General features: G+C 41.7%; 1 protein-coding gene across 1 annotated transcript in view; it reads right to left on the reverse strand.

Moving 5' to 3' along the window:
- Positions 1–6,858: 6,858 nt before the first annotated feature.
- LOC139260275 (fibroblast growth factor receptor 2-like) overlaps positions 6,859–19,833 on the reverse strand; it is an 88,250-nt gene continuing 75,275 nt past the window's right edge. Inside the window, 4 exon segments of the mRNA XM_070876674.1 lie at positions 6,859–10,774; positions 12,044–12,149; positions 14,235–14,372; positions 17,094–17,164. Coding sequence (XP_070732775.1) covers positions 10,610–10,774; positions 12,044–12,149; positions 14,235–14,372; positions 17,094–17,164 — 480 coding nt within the window. The 3' untranslated portion in view covers positions 6,859–10,609.

Consider the following 19,833-nt stretch of genomic DNA (forward strand, 5'->3'; position numbering starts at 1 on the left):
TCAGATCGGCTACCCAGCCCCCAGTCATAACAGCCTAAGAACGCTTGCCCAAGGCTGGAGTTGAACTGAGACGATCAACTCGGGAGCGGAAAGCCCCAGACCGTCTCAATTTGTAAAAGGACTGTTACTAATATTTTAAAGCGGGATATTGTCATGTATGTATGCTTGGAGTTACTAGCCACCAGGTGGCACCACTGTCGGAGGTCATTGGGCTGTACGCACGTGTGTGCGGCCCAGGTATAAAAGGTAAGCCATCATGTAATGTAATCATTTTGGGCCCTAATAAAGCAGAGCCGGGTTTGTAGCTGTGTTAGTTTACAGTATTCAGTCTATTGAGTTATTACATACATAATAGTTCACTGTACTTTAAAGTTTTGTGTCAAATGCAAATTTTGCAGTTGTGCACTGTACACCCAAGTTCAAATCATAAATATATATCAAGAAAAGCAGTGGTCCTAGTACCAACCACCACTGTGTACCTTCTTTCAGTGCAAAAAACAACCGTTTGCCACTACTCTCTGCTTCCTGTCACTTAGCCAATTTCGTATCCATGTTGCCACTGTCCCTTTTATTCCATGGGCTTCAACTTTGCTGGCAAGCCTATTATGTGGCACTTAGTCAAACGCCTTTTGGAAATCCATGTACACCATGTCAACCCTCTCTGTTACCTCATCAAAAAACTCGAACAAGTTGGCTAAACACGATTTGCCTTTAACAATGCTGTCTTTTCTTAATTAATCCACACTTGTCCAAGTGACTGTTAATTTTGTCCCAGATTATAGTTTCTAAAAGCTTCCCAACTACCAATGTTAAACTGACTGGCCTTAAGTTGCTGGGTTTATCCTTACACTCTTTTTTGAACAAGGGTGTAACATTTGAAATTCTCCAGTCCTCTGCCACCACCCCCGTATCTAAGAAGGATTGGAAGATTATGGCCGGTGCCTCCACAAATTCCATCTTTACTTCCCTCGGCATCCAAGGATGCATCCCATCCAGTCCTGGTAACTTATTTACTTTAAGTACAGCCACCCTTTATAGTACCTCCTCTATCAATTTTTTAATCCAATCCAGTATCTCAACGACATCCTTTTTCACTGTAACTTTGGCAGCATCTTCTTCCTTGATAAAGACAGATGCAAAGTACTCATTTAGTACCTCAGCTATGCCCTCTGCCTCCATGCGTAGGTCTCCATTTTGGTCCATAATCGGCCCCACCCCTGCTCTTACTACCCTTTTACTGTTTATATGCTTATAGAAGAATTTTGGATTCCCATTTATATTAGTTGCCAATATATTCTCATACTCTCTCTTTGCCCCTCAGTTCTTTTTTCACTTCCCCTCTGAACTTTCTGTAGTCAGCCTGGTTCTCATGTATTCTCAACCTGACATCTGTCATACGCCCCCTTTTTTTGCTTCATCTTACTTTCTATCTCTTTTGTCATCCAGGAGTTCTGACTTTGGTTGCCCTAGCTTTCCCCCTCATGGGAATGTACCTCGACTATACCCGAACCATCTCCTCTTTAAAGGCAAGATGAAAAATATATTGCCTTCCTCCTAACAAATATCAACAGTCACCATTGTGTGGAATACGAGACTTAAGCAGCAGCATTAGCAATAGCCAGAGGTAAATTCCAGACCCCCAACTAAACCGGTGGTGGCAATAATGTGTGGCAATGGTGACTAACAAGTCTCTGCTGTGTGATACCACAGAACAATTTCTACTTTATTGCCCGCTGATTTGGGTGACAGACCATAGCAATCAAAGTAACAGACAAAACTAGAAACTGTTTACTGCTGGACAATTGGTCCTATTTAAGTTTAGCGCATTCCAAACTACCTGATATCCTGACACTACTAACAGTCGATAAAGTTGAAAGTGTTTCGATTCATGCCAGCAAAGTATGGCAATCAGTAGGCTGCATGTAACACAATGGGCTCAATTTTCCCCAATACTGTTTTATGGCGTATTGCCAGAGTTACGCCCGTTTTTCTTAGCCCCAAACTACTCCAAAAAAAAGTAGCAAGTTTCCCCGTTCTATTTTTTGAAATTGCCGCCGCGCAGCCTGTCCAGTAGCTTCTGGGGTGGAGCCTAATGTATGCGCCGAAAAAACAATGCCCTCCTTCTGCGCATGGGCAAAAAAAAGGGACTTTTTGATGTGATTGCTATGGGCGCGCATGCGCAGTATAGCTCCCGGTCTGCAATCGGCCATTTTTAAAGAGCCAGTTGTGTGTGAGAACTTTAATTCTCATTGGAAAAATCAGAGCTGCAATACAATATACAACGTGGCTCAAGGACCAAAAATTTATTACAGGATGAAGTGGAGGTACTCGTTACTGTGATTGAGACCAGATGGCAGGAGCTGGACACCAGCAGGGATCACATAAAAGTTCCACCCAAAGAAATGAAGAAATGCTGGAACCAACTTGCAGAAGATTGCTGTGCAATGGTGACCACCTCGAGGTCTGGAGGCCAATGCAAAAAGGACCTTGGTCAAGTAGTTTGTGTGTTTTCATTTATTTAATGGAATTGCAATTGTAAATGTAACCAGTTGTATATGTCCCAGCCAGCAGAAAGATATCCTCTCTAAAAATTTGCATTTTTATCTTTGCAGAGGAAGGTCGCACACAACAAATGAGAAAGAACTCGAACAGAAGGAGGCCCGGCAAATCTGCACCCACTTACACCCTTGGAAGACAGGATCACTGCTTTGATGGGTCCTGCCTGGAGAAAAGCAACCACCACACACAAGCTGGGCCCACACTTGAGGGAGAGGGTAAGTCCTGCAAACTCCACATTCTGGCTTTGCTAAATGTTAAGCACTGCGCGGACTAGCCATGCTTCGGTTCACGGGAATGTCTCCATCAGCTACGCTTCGGTTGATGCAATGTGCTATCATTCATTGTGGTCCTTCAAATCAGCCTGCTGCCTGCACTGTGGGAGCCTACTCATGCCACCCACCCTGCCCCCTCCTATGCTGCTAACCATTTGTCTGCTCTGTTATATTTTGCAGAACTTGAGGCCAACCCTGACGGGGCTGAAGATTCAGACACGGACGAGACTGAACAGGAGAACATCTTCCAATCCCACCTTCTAGACCAAGAGCATGGGGGTGAGGGGGAGGGGATGATGGATGAAGCCCCCACTGTTGTACTCACTCTGGAGGAGGTGCAGATGCTGCCCATTGAGATGCCAGCTCCTTTCCTGAATGGTATGTGTTGGTGGGACATTCCGCGGTTTCCCAACAGTCCGAGGCTGCGGGTCCCAGTGGGATGCAACGGGGCATACCCAGGGCCCCATTGTCCGAGGCTGCGGTTCCCAGTAGGTGCTGCGAGGCACACCCAGGGCCCCACAATCGCAGGCTGCGGGTCCCAGTAGGATGCAGAGAGCCACACCCAGGGTGAGGTGGGGAAGGAGAGCTTGACACTGCTCTCCTGAGGTGCAACATCTAACAGATGTGGTTCAGATGATGGCAATGAGTGCGGAGAGCATTGACCTTAAGTGATCACTCCTGGACACCATCAGTGGGGTGGGTGATGAGGTATCGAGACTGTCGGAAGAAGTAACAACACTCTCACGAGGAATGGAAACACTGGCCGGGAACATGAGGGAGGGAATGTCTCAGGCAGCTGATACAATGTCAGTGCACATGAGGGAGGGAATGTTGCAGGTGTTTGACAGACTGTTGCTCAACATGAGGGAGGGCATGTCACAAGTAGTTGAGACACTGTCAGGGCACATGAGGGAGGGAATGTCGGAGTTAGCCCAGACCCCACGCCCATTGACAGAATCAACTCCCACTCCAACCTCTGAAGAGGCCCAAGCTAGGCCTTCCACATTACTGCCTGCACCCCTCCCTTCCCCCAATCAAGAAGTGCGCATTACCCGAGATGTTCAAAAGAATAAGCTTGGTACCAACCCGAGAAACACTGCGCCACTGCCTGCGGGCAGTGGTGGAGTCACCAAGACCAAGCGCAGCGGGCGGTCTTAGAATAAGGTGGAGGAGAGAAGAGTGCAGCCTTTCTTTGCTGTTGTTGTTATTATTTATTATTGTTGTTACTGTTGTAACTGTTCTCAAATTAAAAATTTTTTGTAAGTTATGTAAATTTACAAGTTTAAAAGTTTGTAAGTGATCTTAAAGTTCTTAAGTGCTCTTAGAGTTTGTGAATGATCTTAACTGAAAACTTTAAAGTTTGATACAAGAATATTTTTATTAAAGTTAAGTACAAACAAATATTTGTTAAGCTTTTGAATAAAATATATTTTAAATTATAATTGAATCATTTCCATCATTTGTTCCATTAACACAACACAATATTACGGAACAGGTCCAAACAGTAAACATGGTCCATATGGAATAGTTGCCGCTGAGCCTTCAGGCAACAAAGCGATCACGGATGAGCTACTGCACAAGGCTCGAGCAATCGTTAAAGGGGCACGACGGCCCACCCTCTTCTGCAGTCGTGCTCCGGGTTCAGGTAGTTGCATGGCTTCCTTGCCCTCCTCCTCTTCCTCGTCATCTGCATCTTCCTCATCATCAGCCACTCTCACCTCAGGTGGGTCTTCTACTACCAGCTGCTGCTGCCTCATGATGGCTAAGTTATGCAGCATGCAGCACACAACAGTGAACTGACCGACAATCTCAGGGGAGTATTGCAAGTAGCCTCCAGAAGGTCCAGGCATCGGAAACACTGTTTCAAGATGCCAATGGTCCTCTCTATGATGCTGCGCATCGCAATGTGCGACATGTTGTATTCCCGGTCAGCTTCCGTCTGGGTTACGCGTAGGGGCATCATGAGCCAGGTGGCGAGGCCGTACCCTTTTTCTCCCAGTAGCCAGCTCTGCCCTTCTGGCTGCTGCTGAAACATGGCAGATATAGCACTCTCGCATAGGATGAACGCATTATGGGTGCTCAACTAACATGATGCAATTCATATCATCACACACGAGCTGCACATTAACGGAGTGGAAGTCTTTTCTGTTCCTGTACTACTCGAAATCCTCCAAAGGTGCTCGCAAGGCGATGTGAATACAATGAATGCAGCCCTGTACCTTTCAGAAGCCAGCAATCCTGGAGAAGCCCACAGCCCTGTCACGCATTGCCTGGGCGGTCATGGGGAACTTCATGTAGTCATTCCTCCGGGCATATAGTGCAGCAGTCATATGTGTTGCATGTTGAGAAATAGCACACGCATCCCCAGTTGTGACCTGGAATAATCTAGATGCATAGAATGAAAGTGCAGATGTGACCTTCACTTCAACTGACAAAGCAGTCCTTCTGACACTTCTAGGTTGCAGGTCTACTTTTACTAACTCTCAGATCTCAGTTACAACTTCTTTGAGGAAACGCAGCCTTCTGACAGTCTGCATCACTCAGGTGCAGGTATAAATGCCTTTCTCGATATACCCAACGTGGGCAAGGCCTCCTGCCCGTCACCCTACGTGCTCTGAGGTTCCTCATGCGATGACATCGGATCAATTGTCTCCTCCACAACACCATCATGTAGGAGGCTTGCACAAGGTATGGCATTGTCAGTATTGCCCTCATGATTAAATTGTACCTTTGTAATTAAGCTCAAAATAGCAAGCAGGCCAAGGTTCTTTGTTCTCTCTCTCTCCCCAAGGTTGACACCCTATTATGAATCACACCCAGGTCTGAGCAGGCGCAATGATCAGGGAACCCCCTCCCCCAGGCTTCTCATGCCTTCTGTTCACCTTCCATGGGCCCCCCCGAGCTTCATTTGATGCATAGTATAAGACTTCTCATGCCTTTTGTTTGCTTTCCACAGCCTCCCAACCGTGCGGGCTTCTTTTCAAGCCGAGCCCCGAGCCCTTGTCCGGCCGAGGGACCAATTCTGCCAGCCGACATTCCAATCCTCGAGCCCTGTTTGGAGACGTTCGGTGATGGCGTGTCAGTTTAAAAAAAAATCAAAACTTAAAAGAATTCCATTAAATTTTCATTTCCTGCATTTTAAGTTTAAAACATTTAAACTTGATTATGCATATTTATGTCTTCTTGACTCCCTCCGAAACTTTGCCTAAAAACAATGGCGTCTTTCTGTGCCGATTTTTTAATGTGCGCTGGTTTACCTTAAGTGCCCAGAAGTTTTTTAAGGAGTGGTCACATTCGCTGTCCTAGGAGAAACATAAATTGGCCAAACTTCCATAATTGGGAAAAACTGGCGCAGACATCAGGTTACGCCCCCATGATGCAAAAAAGAAACTAACCTAAAAAAATCGTAACTGAGTTACACTAGCACATAAACATTGGGGAAACTTGGATTTTTTAATTTAGGCCTTAAAAAAACAGCACAAATCACTGGGGAAAATTGAGCTCTTCGTCCTTCAGGCTGTGTGGGCAGCCATACTCATGTTGTAATGTGTAATTGGCTTGGTGAACAAACATAACTTTACGTCATTAATTATAACATGTGCATCTAAAATTCTGCAATCTAACAGGCAAGTAGTGATAGCGCAAAGGTGTAACAAAACAAATAGCGATTACCATCTCCTTTTAGCTGTGCTAACATTTGCTTTTAAATTACTGCAGTGGCCTCTAGTATATAATCATTCCGAGCCTTTTGACTTGTGTGCGCTGGCACTACTGGTCAATCCAACCTATTGGTGTAAAACAGTTTGTAAATATACCCTAGAAAATACCTGAACAGTGTATTATGTGTTCCTGTACTCAAATGGATAAAGTTGTTCTTGTGTTTAACACCACCAATTGCTTATCTTTCAGAGTACAAAAGATGAGGTTAACACCCATATTCAAATAAAGGTTATATTTATATTCCTGAGCAATTACCCATTTCAAAACACAACACCAACAGATGTATGACTGATAGCTAAAGTCTCGATTTATTGCTTTTACTGGTGGCAAAACACTGTTAATACAAACGCGGCCATTTTGATAATGGGCTTAGAATATTTTATTGTCTCCTTTAAGATCTCTCAAATAATCAGCATCAACAAAATACAAAACATTTAAATACCTTTGTGTCGGTCAACAATTTTACAAGAACACTTCAGGGGAAATAAAATGATAAAACATTTAAATTAAATGGGGATGGCCTTTGGCTTTTAAAGGCAAATTAAACTAGGTAAAGTTTTTGGTTACATTTTCTTTTCGCTTAATAGAAATGTGTCCAGCAGTATTTTAAGAAAAAAAAAGTATAATATAGAAGCAAATCTTTCATATAAACAAATCATTTACAGCCTTAAATAGGCTTTTAAGTATTTGAGAAACTGTAACAACAAAATAGAAATTTTTTGTAAAAAAAAAAAATCAATAAATTAGATGTACATCGTATTATGAAATTCATGCACAAATCGACATTATGACACAGAGGACACAAATGCTTTAAAAAAATATACAAAGTACTGGAATGTAGATAAGAGTGAACCAAGCACTTTCTCGTTGAAGCAAAGCAGCTATACTATAGTTTGGTCTTGCTAGTTTTCCTGCCCATCACAACTTATTATAACATCTAATTACTTCACGTATCTTAATTTGGGCAAACAAATCTTACATTATTGTTTCTTTTACTTATTCCACTCTGACACACTGAATTTGTAAGAAAATGCTGGATAATATTTTTCTGAGTTGGAAATGTTTCTGCTTTAACTGAAATGGCGATCTTTTATAGCTGAACTAAACAAGTAATGTGCTGCATCTTGTAGGAATATTTTCTCAACTGGCTCACATTTAATCAAAATGACTACACCTATAATTTGCAGCATCATAGTTACCCCTGCTGGCTAAGGTGATCTAATTTGGGATAGCTGTTTGCTTTTTTTTGCTAAAGTGCACTTTTAAATCTCTGATCTAGAAATAGGTCACACATACAGCAATCACAAGTGAGGGTTACTCAAACTGAATGCCACATTATTTAGAGCACAGAAAAACACAAAAGGAAACCGAACAAGCTAGTTGAAACAGTACTGAATCCTTTTCCATTGTCTACAAACCTAGTTCAATGGAAGAGGTATATTTTCTAGAGCAGGGTATAAAACATCAGGTCTGTTGTGGATCATAATTCACTTTCCTACTCCAGAAATCTGGTCCATTTGCTCTCCCATAATTAGCAGAATATCCTTACTTGAATATATGCCATTTAATAAATGAAAGGAAGATCAAAAATGTAATTGTTTTAAGATATAAGAGTTTGAATAGGGCACATTGTAGGATTGGTCCTCAGTGCATGGAGGAGGGTACGTTCTGGCCTCTCAGGTCACACAAGATGTGTTCTATAAAATCTGGTGCTGGCCTGCAAAGGTATCCTTACTTCACTGGTCATTTTGGCACTGACAGGAAAGATCACTGCTGGAGGTAATAATATGAGCACATATTTCTGATGTAATAAAACAGGTTTTGTGGGAAATTATAATACTGAAAAACAATGGAGGTAATTGTTCATGACACTTGAACGACCCCCTAACATTCATAACTGTGATACTGCACCTTATTAAAAAGAAACACAACAGCATGTGCCCTGGTTAGCCAGTTAACAGTCATGCTCAAAAGACACAGATTAAACTTATTACAATATAATGCCAAAGCAATACCAGCTGTGGAAACCTACTTAGTCTGGTCAGACAGAACAATTTGGCATTCTTTAATGTTTAGCATTTTTATCAAGTCAGACTAATTTTGTTTCTTATTTCACAATTGACTCTAAATGTTAACAATCTTGGTGTCCATGACTAACAGCCATTGATGTAAATATGGTTGGAGTTTGAAAAGAGAATGGTTTTAAGCCTTAATATTTCAGCGAATAAAAGTTTTTTTTTGATAATCTAGGTTGGACAAGCTTGCATCTCATTTTTTAAAACCAAAACAACACTAATGTTCTACATGTTTGGAAATGTATAATAGCAAGTGAGGACTTTAGTGGAGGTTAGATCATCTCTATCCAGATAATTAGAAGAAGGTACTTGTGAATGACTGGTGATATTATAGTCATTATCTTGTAATCCTGTGAAAATATGCTAAGAATTTGTAATATTTTTCCATATTTTTATGGGCTGTAGTATAATTATTAGAATAAAACTTGGTGATATTTTTGGTGTTAGCATTATACAACGTGCCAAATAGGATCACGGCAGGGAGGGCCCCGGTGTCTGCAGCTAGGCCCCTGCCATAACCCGTAACCCATTTCCTGGGGTCAGGGTCAATTGAAATGCAGGGCAGTCTCCCGGCAGGCCCCACTAGAGGAGAATCCTGGCGGTGCTGCAGCAGGACACCTCTGACAGCACTCGAGAAGGCAATTGGCCAGTTACGAGGAGCAGAAGAACCAAGAGTAAAGAAAGATTTTCATGAAGTCTTTGGAGCAGTTATGGAGTGAGAGGCAACTTTTACTCAGCCCTCCTCCTCCACTGAAGAACTTTGACGACTTGCTGTCACTGCCTCAGGGCCTACCAGCACCATTACCCAAAGGTCCCTGGGGATGGTAGAGGGTGGCGATAAAGTTGGAAATGGGTGCAGAACCAAAACCAGACCTCTGTTAACGCACCCCCGCCACCAGTATTTACATAAGTGGGTGAGGAAGGGGTAGATGGCGAGATCAAAATTGAGTTATGGACAGGAATGGGGCGGTCAGTCTTAGCACCCAATTTCTCCTCTCCCTGCGCCCCACCCTTTTCACCATTATCATAGTGGAGGAAAACCAAGCCAGTGTGTCCAACACGATGCCATATCAAATAATGTCCTCAATGGACCACTACATTAGTACATCAGCTTGTGTTCAAACCCAGTAGATGGCCAGATTTGGGAGCATCAATATGACATGCTATCCCTGTGCAAAACCTTAACTGAATATCTATTTGCTGCTATCTAACATAACACTTTTCAGGACAGTCAACTACTTAAACAGAGCCATGAAAACACCCATTCCATTGTGCTTTAAAGGTCAGTCCATTTCCTCTCTAGCAAAAGCCACGCAAAATACAAGAAACATCAAAGATTGTTTTAATTGTTGCTGTTAAATACCAATCAGTTAAATAAATTATTATTCCCTGAAAACAAAGAATATTTTAAGTGTCTTGAAAATTTTTCATAACTGAAGTGCTAGGAATTGCTGTAGAAGCAGTTTTCAAAAGCGGTTAGCTATTTAACAAAATTTGCTTTCATTTTCTGGATGCAATAGAATCACCTTTTTATCAATACAAAAAATAATTCACTGTAAATATATATATATAATATATATTTATACATATTTGGGTATATTTACAAATACAGCCAGCACATATTTTGACTCAAGTTCCATGCTGGATAAATTTTCCAATATTACAAAATTAACAATCTCGGCAGAACTTCCTACTTCAAGTACTGCCCAAAGTCCACCTAGTCAGCTTTTGATGGAATGAAAATAGCCTGGTCACCAAAGCTAAATTTTGGTCGTAAGACTTATTCTGTCTTCTTTTGCAACAAAATATATTCGGCTGCACATTTCTTCATGAACAGTCCATTACAATCCTTGTATTGCATCGTTTCCATAATAACCGTACCGAACCAACATTCCATTCTGGAACTCAAAGTTCCTCGAAGACATGTGTGAAACAGGGAAGGCCACATTCAAAGTCAGTTTTGGCAAGTGATGGCTTTTTCAATCATGTTTTAACAGTGCCATTCATGTGTTGTCGATATTTTGAAAGGCATGGCTCACTGGGCACAGGGTCAGAGAACACAGAGTCATCTCCTGATGAGCAGGAACTCCTTGTATCAGGATAACTGGGTGAATACTGTTCTAGAGGTGCAGAGAGGTCCAAATATTCCTGCGAACAGAGGAGTGCAGAGATATTAAAAATAGCAAGTGATGCCATTTCTATTCTTGCTAATATACTACACCATACTCTATAAAAGAAGCACATTTTTATGGGTTAATTGTGTTAAGTGAACACAAATGTATTTAAAAACCATAATGTATTAACACAGCAACAGAAAAATTAACACGTATGTTATATTAAACCTATAACTCTACATAGTGAAGACAAAAGTATGTTAAAACATTGTAGAAAAAGTATCCTATTACAGTCTTACCTGCTTCATTATGATTTAGAAATGTTACTGTCCTCAAGTAGATTTGTTCAATATATTGAAAATGCATTATTAGACTATATCAGAGATTTTATGTATATTTTGTTATCTGCCCAAACTGCACAATATTCCAAAATGTAATATAATACAGTATCAGAAAACAGGATTGCAAATTTAAACATCCAATAAATGTTCATTTCAATCCAAAAGCTCCTACCTGATATATTTGCCACAAGTTTCGATAGGTCATGCTGTAAACATAAACCCCATTAACATAATGCGTGGCAGAAATGTAGACTACAGGTCTGAACTACTATTAACATGTAAATAGTGACCCGTTGATGGGTGCAGTAATAACTTGCACACCCGAGGTTAATACTAAAAGTATTATTGTTCATTCAAGGTTAACTTTGTAACCCAAGAGGCAATGGTTAACTTTATAGCCTGAAAACTAGTTAATATTTGTAATTAGCTTCAGCCTCACATTTATTTAAAAAAAATCTGACAACAACAAAGACTGAAAGAACACAGATTCTGTACTTTTGCATTCTTCGACAACAAACAATGGTAGCGGATGTTCTCCACAATCAAGTGTACACATTTTCAGTGTGTAGGAGAATTCAGTGCCAAATGTCACTATAAACCCTTTCATCGATCCTGGTTAGACAATTACTCTTGTGGACTGTGACCATCAGCAGGAAACTATCTCTTTTTATTGTCCTTTGATGTCACGTGTGGAAGATTACGGATTGTTGGTGCCAATTAGCTGGCAACAATGAAAATGCTTTTCTTCAAACAATGAGTCGTCAGTTGATCAAGATTATGTTGTCTAACAGTCTTTGTTGCATCAAAGAAATATAGTTTACAATGCATAATTATCCACAGTTTAGCCATGAGGCAAAAAGGAGCTGCTTTTGCTTATTTAATAATACTTACAAGTGCAAGGGGCACCAAATTGTGTTAAACATGTACGCTGAACAACATGATGATTATTATTGTAAGCTTACCGCATTCGATGTTAAAGTGAGAATTCGGTCCAAATCTTCAACCAACTGTTTGAAAGTTGGTCGCTGTGAAGGGATAGCATGCCAGCAATCGCGCATCATCATGTACCTACAGCACAGACAAGAAATGGATTTTCCTCACCATACCACTTTGCAGTTAAATTGGCACAAACTTGTAATGCAAACAGTAAAAGCTTTCTTCAAGTTGTTTAGCAACTTTCTGTAATGTAGCCACAGATTATTTGGGCCAAATTGGAGTGTAAAGATTAATGGCTTTGTTTCCTTTTTAGTTCTAATCTATCAACGACTTTCAGTGATCAAAAATGTCCATAGTTCCAAGACTTTTAACCTAAATTTTAGTGTCATGGGGAAACTGCAGACTAGTGTATTATTGGCAGGTAGCCTGAAGGCTGTAGAAGTATACTTGGATGGATCGGAGATTGAATTCTCAGAAATTTCATCAATTGCTTTTTATTTTGCAGTTTTCAAACAGTTTTAAAATGAATGTCTGTAAATAAATAAGTACCGCTAGTAAATAATGGTGTAACAAAGTCATTGTTTAGACATACAATAATATTGTTATCTAGTATGTAAACCAAGATCACCAAGACCTGGGAGAGTCCTGCCAAATGTGCTCAGCTTTTTGGCAGGCTAATTGCCGTGAATAGAAAAAAAAGAGGGCTGTTTCTCCTGGCTGAATGCTGTAAGAGTATGTATGTCTGATTCATGGGTGTGGGTTGGGCACTTGTGCCATGAGAAATCCCATTTAAGTGGGTTACCATTAGGAGTGGCTGTGCTTCCTCAAACACCACTTAAATACCCAAACTGTTGTCAATTCAACTCTCTCACACTCTTTCACACACACTCTTAAAGTGACAGTCACAGGTCACAAGTCAAAAGTATTTCATTGACTGTAAAGCGCTTTGAGGCGTTCGGTGGTCTTGAAAGGCACTATATAAATGCAAGTCTTTCTTTCTTTATTGCTAATGAATAGCACATTTCAAGTGATGTTCTGGAATTGCCACGGATTCATTTGTGAACACAACTGTCATGGAATAGAACTTGAAACCTCTGAACACATCAGCAATTTTTTAAAGCCCGCCAATGAACGTTTTCGCTGAAATGTTTGAGTTCACATAAGGGATGTTAGTGCTGGGAAATGGAATGCTTTTCTAACTTTGGCACTAAGCGTCACTTTTAATTATTCCAAGGTAAAGTGTAACATAGCCAGATGTAGAACAAAGCTCCTTCTACTCATCTCTGATCCAAATTACAGAAAGGCTTTCCTTACTTTCACAAATGTGACATTTTCTATTCCCACAGCAGTATGAGGGCAGGTTTTCTTGGTCCCTTTCTGCCTGGGTACAGGGCAAGAACAGCACACCCATAGTCCGTTGTTCTTGTCCAGGCCAAAAGTGAAAGAATTTTCTGTCTCAGATCACTAACATGATAGGGAGGCACCTCAGTACTGGCCCACCCCCTAGCAGGGCCTAGTGCTGCCAGCAGGGAGAGGAATTTTGAGCAAATCTGTGTCAGGCCTCAGATTGGGGCCTTTTCACTGCTAATGGAGCTGCATGCAAACTTCCTTGAGGTGGGATGGGGGAGGATGGAGAAAAATGTAAAACATCCCACCGTAGATCGTTCGATCAGCAGCAGGGCGCTAGGAGCTGGCCACGGTGCCATGTTTCACTGTGCACCCCTTTGGCAAGCTGCCTGATGAGGGTTGCCCCAGGAAATTGGGGAGAGAGGCTGGGAACACCCTTCTCCTGCCACATCGGCATCAATGCAGGCACAAGACCAGCTCACCCTCTCCACGGATAGTTCAGAAATCGCAGGACAACATAAAAGGGGTGGAGACCACGGCAAAAATCAGACGCTGCCTCTTTTTCGTGACCTTCGCACCTGGGGAAATCAGAATTCCCCAGGGAAAAGGTCAGGAAAATTGGCTCCAAGGCATCTCTAAGCGAGACTGCTAATTTAGGGGGAGATTTTCCATTCCCGTGCCATGCCATGCACATAAAGCCAGGGGCCGAGTGCCCAAAATGTGCTGGTAATGCATTTAGGGATGGGAAGTACATGTGAACTAGACAACAATGCGTGGCATGCAATCTTTGGGCCATCCACATCCATTATATTCTGTGGTTCTGCCTTACAAACCCATTAAAACACAGTATCACAGAGTTATGAAGCTTACAGGTCATTGGTACAGTTGGCTGGTTTGTCCATCCTGTGGCCTTCCTTAAGAAGTTTGAAAAGTTCTTCGACAGGAATGCCAGGATATGGAGATCCTCCCAAGGTAAAAATTTCCCACATCAACACACCGAATGACCATCTGTAACATTAATCAGAATTAGTAGGAGTTTCCAGAAAGTTCACTCTCTTTCAACTTCTCACTCCCCCTCACCAACCACCCCCCCACCCCCCGCCCCCCCCGCCCATCAATCACCCTAATGTTCTTCCCTTTCTTCAACTCTACTGAAGACAATGGACTGGAATTTTGGTCTTCTGCCGCCACTGTTAGCGCACTGGAGAGGTGGCAATGGTGGCAGTAAGTACTTCCAGGCTGGCGACCAGCCTCCAGCGCCCCGCTGGGACATTCGGTGCCTGTTTCGAGGGGGCCCGGAGCATTGCCGCCCGGAAGTGGCAAGCCAGTGTGCAACGCCCCTGGTTGCAACACCGGCTCAATATTTGGATCGTGCCCGACCCGTAGTGCTCTGCAGAGCGCCCGTGGAAGCTTGCGTTCCAAGCTGTGGTGGCTGCAGTGAAGTAAGTAATGTTGACCCGAGGTAAGTGTGACATATATTTTTTTGCCGATTTATGTTGTGGTGGCGCGAGTTATTTATTGGGAATGTTTTTGTTATTTTTTTTTCAGATTCCGCGCCCCCCCTCCATCCACCCGAGGCCTCTCTTGGGTCGCTCTGAGGCCAACTGTTTAGCTCGGGATTTTCACTTGCTCAGCCAGCCTAGCTACCATAGCTCTCCTCTCCAAACTCGGGGCCCAGCTGATGAATTTTGTGGTGGCAGGCGCAAACCATTTGCTGGCGCAAAATTTACCACTCCGCCTTGATTAGCGCCGCAACAGAAGTGCGACTGAATTTCCACCCCAATGACTCATGCAATAGTACAATTCTTTGGGTGCGAGAAGTCTAGGTTTTACATGTATCCATGGATTACTTTGTTATGGGGCATCATAGCCAAGCCCAATTTTGCCTTCACCTAATGTCCATTCATACACCTTTTACAACATGAGCAACTGAATAGTGAGCAAGAGATCAGCAGATGTATCCATTCCCTAGCTCAGCTGACCCCAGCTGACAATGGTTAATGCATCACAGACCAGGGATTGAAGTTTGGACCTTCTTGCTTCATATAGTTCAGTACTGCACCACAGGATTTTATGTTCTCAGGCCACCAAAGGAGACCAGTTTGTGTTTTTTATTGAACATTTCATGATTTGATGACCTGGCTGGATTTTTAATGATTCCATTTGCTCATATTTTCACAAAGAATGCCAAATCACAATTTTATTTTTTGGAAATTTGGTCTCCAGTTACATTTCCTTCCTTCATTAAATGAACACAAACAGAATTCAGCACTTGTATTTTTGTTAAATGGTAAATGAGTCTCACCGGAGTTTTAAACCAAAGCTAGGCATGTTGTTTTTTTTTAAAATCAGGTGCTTGTCTTAATATTCTGCAAAACTTTAAGGAAGTCTCAACCCGATAGCCCACTTCCTCAGCGAGTTATGCTGATCCCATGTTTTTAAAACTACAGGACTTGCTGACAGCCCAGGATCAGACAACAAAGATTAGTAAGTTTAGGTTGATAGGATGAAGCATGTGCGAGGCAGGCAAAAGTAAAATTATTCTTTAGCTCTACGTTGGTGAACTTCAAAAAAAAACCTTCTACAGTAACAGAGGTAAGTAACAATTTAATTTCCCTATGTGCTTTGAAGATAGATTAGTAACAATGTTGGTTACCGGTCTACCATGAAATCATTACTTTTGATGCCTGCATTTCCTTTAACTTAATCCATACAAAGGATTGATCATACTACAAGCAATTGAGAATTAACTGCTGGTTGACAAAAGCAGAAAATTTTAATTTATTTCACTGTTAAGTATTGCAGACATCATGGGTACGATGAAATAATTTTTCAGTCTAAAAAAGAGCTTGTTTTTTTTAGCATTATATACAAGGGGAACAGTCTTTTACAGATCTGAATTGACCATATTCAGTGTATAATACTTACATTTGGATACATTTCAGAAATGCCTCCTTTGATGCTTCTAACCCTACATTAAAACTAGATTCTCCCACCTGGGTTTAAACAATTAATGACTTAAAAATAGCTGCTTTCATTCTTCCCCCCACCTACCTACATATATATATATATTTTATATATACACACACATATAAATCTAGTTCTTGGATGCGTTCCTTTGGGGCCTCAATGCTGCACCATAACTGATAAACTAAAGTTGTTTTTGCACTGTTTTGGTAGGATTCCGAGCCAATGTTAGTGAGTCGACTCCTGTTACTTAAACTACCAAATCCATCTACCTTATCCCAATGGGAGAATCATAGTTCCAGGGAAAACTGGGTCTATAATTCTGCTGCCAGGGTAAGGGTATAAATATGAGGAGGCAGCTCATAGATGTTGGTATTCCAAGAAATCAAATTAAGCGAGCACCAGTATAAGAATTTTGCTTTAGGGCCAACTTGTATTTCCTCTCTCAGATCTGCACAAATCTGTCCCCAAGTTCAGAGTCTCAATAAAATGTCCTGCTTCGGTTTTAGATTTTGAAGTACAGCGAAAGAGTATTATCATGCTAAAATAATTTTCAATTATTTAATTACACACACACACACACAGGGAAATTGAGACGCAAATATTCTTGTTTTCCATTATTTACAAAACTGGGTGGCAATAAATCTGCAGCATTTGTATCAAATACAGAACAGCCTGGCAGGTCTGACAAACCAGCTACTGTAAATGGATTATTAAAAGCAAGAATGCATATTTTCATTTGGTGGAGTCATCAATACTTACACATCACTCTGGTGCGTGTAAACTCTGTCAAAGAGAGCTTCAGGAGCCATCCATTTAACTGGCAGTCGACCCTAAAACACAATTTTATAAACAAAAAATACTGTGGTAAAAAATGTTTTAAGCAATTTGAAATCTGAATAATCTTAAAATTAGAGCTACGCCATTTAGGAGTGATATCAGGAAGCACTTTTTTTCCACAGAAAGGGTAGTGGAAATCTGGAATACTCGCCACTAAAAGGCTGGGAATGCTAGGCCAACTGAAATATTCAAGACTGAGATCAACAGATTTTTGTTAGGCAAGGGTAATAAATGTTATTGAGTAATGGCAGGTAAATGAAGCTGAGCTACAGATCAGTTATGAGCTAACTGAATGGCACAACAGACTCGGGCTGTTCCCATCTTAAAGGTAGTTCATTCATCAGGTTACAACCTACTAGTTACAGCCCTTTGAGGGGCAGAATTCAGGCAGAGCTTTGGTGGGTGTTCAACTGAGAGCAGACATGGGGCCTTGTGAGTCTACAAAAGGCCGAAGATGAAAATGCGCACAGTTAAGCAATCCCAAAATGCCAAAGTTCCCTGCGGAGGAGATTTTATTTTCTACTTTGATCTTCAGCCCAATAAAAGCCTCAGCCTCTAAGATTCCGACAGCACAGCAGGCTGGATGCCTCTGATGTGCCTCAATAGGCATGGGTCAACTGCCTCGATTATTCCAATGACACTGTCCCTGTGGTTTGCAACAGGGTCATGGCAAGGCCAAAGCAACTTGCAAAAGTCCACTCAATTGCTCATATCAACAATTCTAAACTAATTTCAGCTTCTAAACGTCCAGAACGTAATCCTTTATTAATACTTTAATAAATATATTTTGTTCCATTTCTCTTGCGTCACATGCAATTTCCTCGATAAGAGAAGGCCTATCACTTACTCCAAGGTATTTATTGCAGTTACACATCCAATGGTGTAGGAGAATGCAGGAGCCAACTTGTACATCACATGGTAACAGTTTTGGTGATGTTAGTTAATGGATAAATATTGGCCAGGATGCTGACAGAATTCCCCTGATCTTCTTCAAATAGTGCCATGGGATCTTTTACATCTATCCGAGAGAGCAGATGTCTCATCCGAAAGATGGCACCTACGACAGTGCATCATTCCCCAAGTACTGCACTAAAGTGCCAGCCTGGATTTTATGGTCAAGTCTCTGGAGTGGTATGAACCTACAACCTTTTGACTCAGGGGCAAGAGTGCTACCACTGAGCCAAGGCTGACACCTGATATTGTAGGTGATTTAACTTACATTTCTCTCTCCTTCCAACGACAAATTGTTGGGAAATGCTTGCAATCTCTTCAAAATGGCCAAGAACGGGAACATACTGTGGTGTAATAACTGTAGGTCCTGTCACTAGTTTCTGCCTCGCTTATACTGGCCCCGAGATTCCTCGGGCACCGGACGGCACCGTCCAACATTATCTGGAGTTTGTGGAGTCAGCGGCAGGGCACCTCATTGGCACTCTGAACCCACTCCCTAACCGTAATGTTTCTATTGCTCCCCCAGCAAGGGGGCAGATTTGGCTAAATCTTTGGAAAAAATTCTAATTCTTCAGGTAGGCACAAATGTCACTCGCTTGTCACAACAATCACCACTGAAAAACTGCAGGTCCAGATTGAGCCTCAGGAACGAGAACTCTCGGCTTATTTAAAAAATTACATTCCGAAACGCTGCCCGATTAAGCTGGTTCATGGTAGATTTTAGGTTTGCCAAGATGCAAAAACTTGAGAAAAAACTAGCACAATTTTGGGCGCAATTTGTGCCCGGATCACCTATTGCGCCCAAAGCAGAAACTCTACGCAGCACAGTGCAAATGATTTGGAGTTGCTGACTATATATATGCACCTCCAACACACACAGCCATGACCCCAACCCTGATGGATGTGATTTTCAATTTAATGGGATTACACTCTGTTTAATGTGTGCTTAATATCAACAGGAGATTGTTCCAGCTTAGCATTAATTTGGCAGTCTAACAAAAAGATAAATATCAATGGAATATTAAAAATCAACTGTAAAAGAAAGAGAGCGTGTAACAGCACAGTATGGCCATTTACTATGTAGTGGCCAAAACAGCACAAGACAACGTAACAATAAAGACGGTTTTAATTCAATAGTCTGTAGATTTTGTCAGAGAACTGGTCAAGTGGAACTACACAGCAATAAAATTCCTATAAATATGGTAGTCACTATTTCGATGACCTTGACTGTAACTTGGTAGACATTTTGGCTACATTTGAATAGAATGCTGTAAGTGCTCATTTCTGATTGCCGTTAGCAATATTGCAAGAGTGCATCCATGCTTGAAAATGTGCAGAAGAAAAAGTTAGAAACAGGAAGGAATTAAGAATAAACATTATCCGTAATGATCCATTGAAAAGAAACTGAGACTTTAGTAATTTTGTTGTTTTCCCATAGTCTCCTCTCACAACGTAACCTTCCTGAACAAGCCAAAACCCTGTTCTCAGGACAATGCTAATGCTGCTGCACAGGCAGCTGCCAGGAGTTATGTCAGACAAGCCAAGGCCAACTCCCTCCCTCCATGTACAGAAACACCTAGGGGATGAAATTCTTCCCGTTAATATTTTTAGTGGACAACTAGTCAGGAGAATTTCAACCCCCAACCTCTGTTCAGTGCCTCCCACGGTGGCTGGTGGCATGACTCAGATGAGGAAGTTAACATGCAGAAAA

This window comes from Pristiophorus japonicus, chromosome 3 (assembly GCF_044704955.1).
Source record: "Pristiophorus japonicus isolate sPriJap1 chromosome 3, sPriJap1.hap1, whole genome shotgun sequence".
In the NCBI taxonomy this organism is placed as follows: Eukaryota; Metazoa; Chordata; class Chondrichthyes; family Pristiophoridae; genus Pristiophorus; species Pristiophorus japonicus.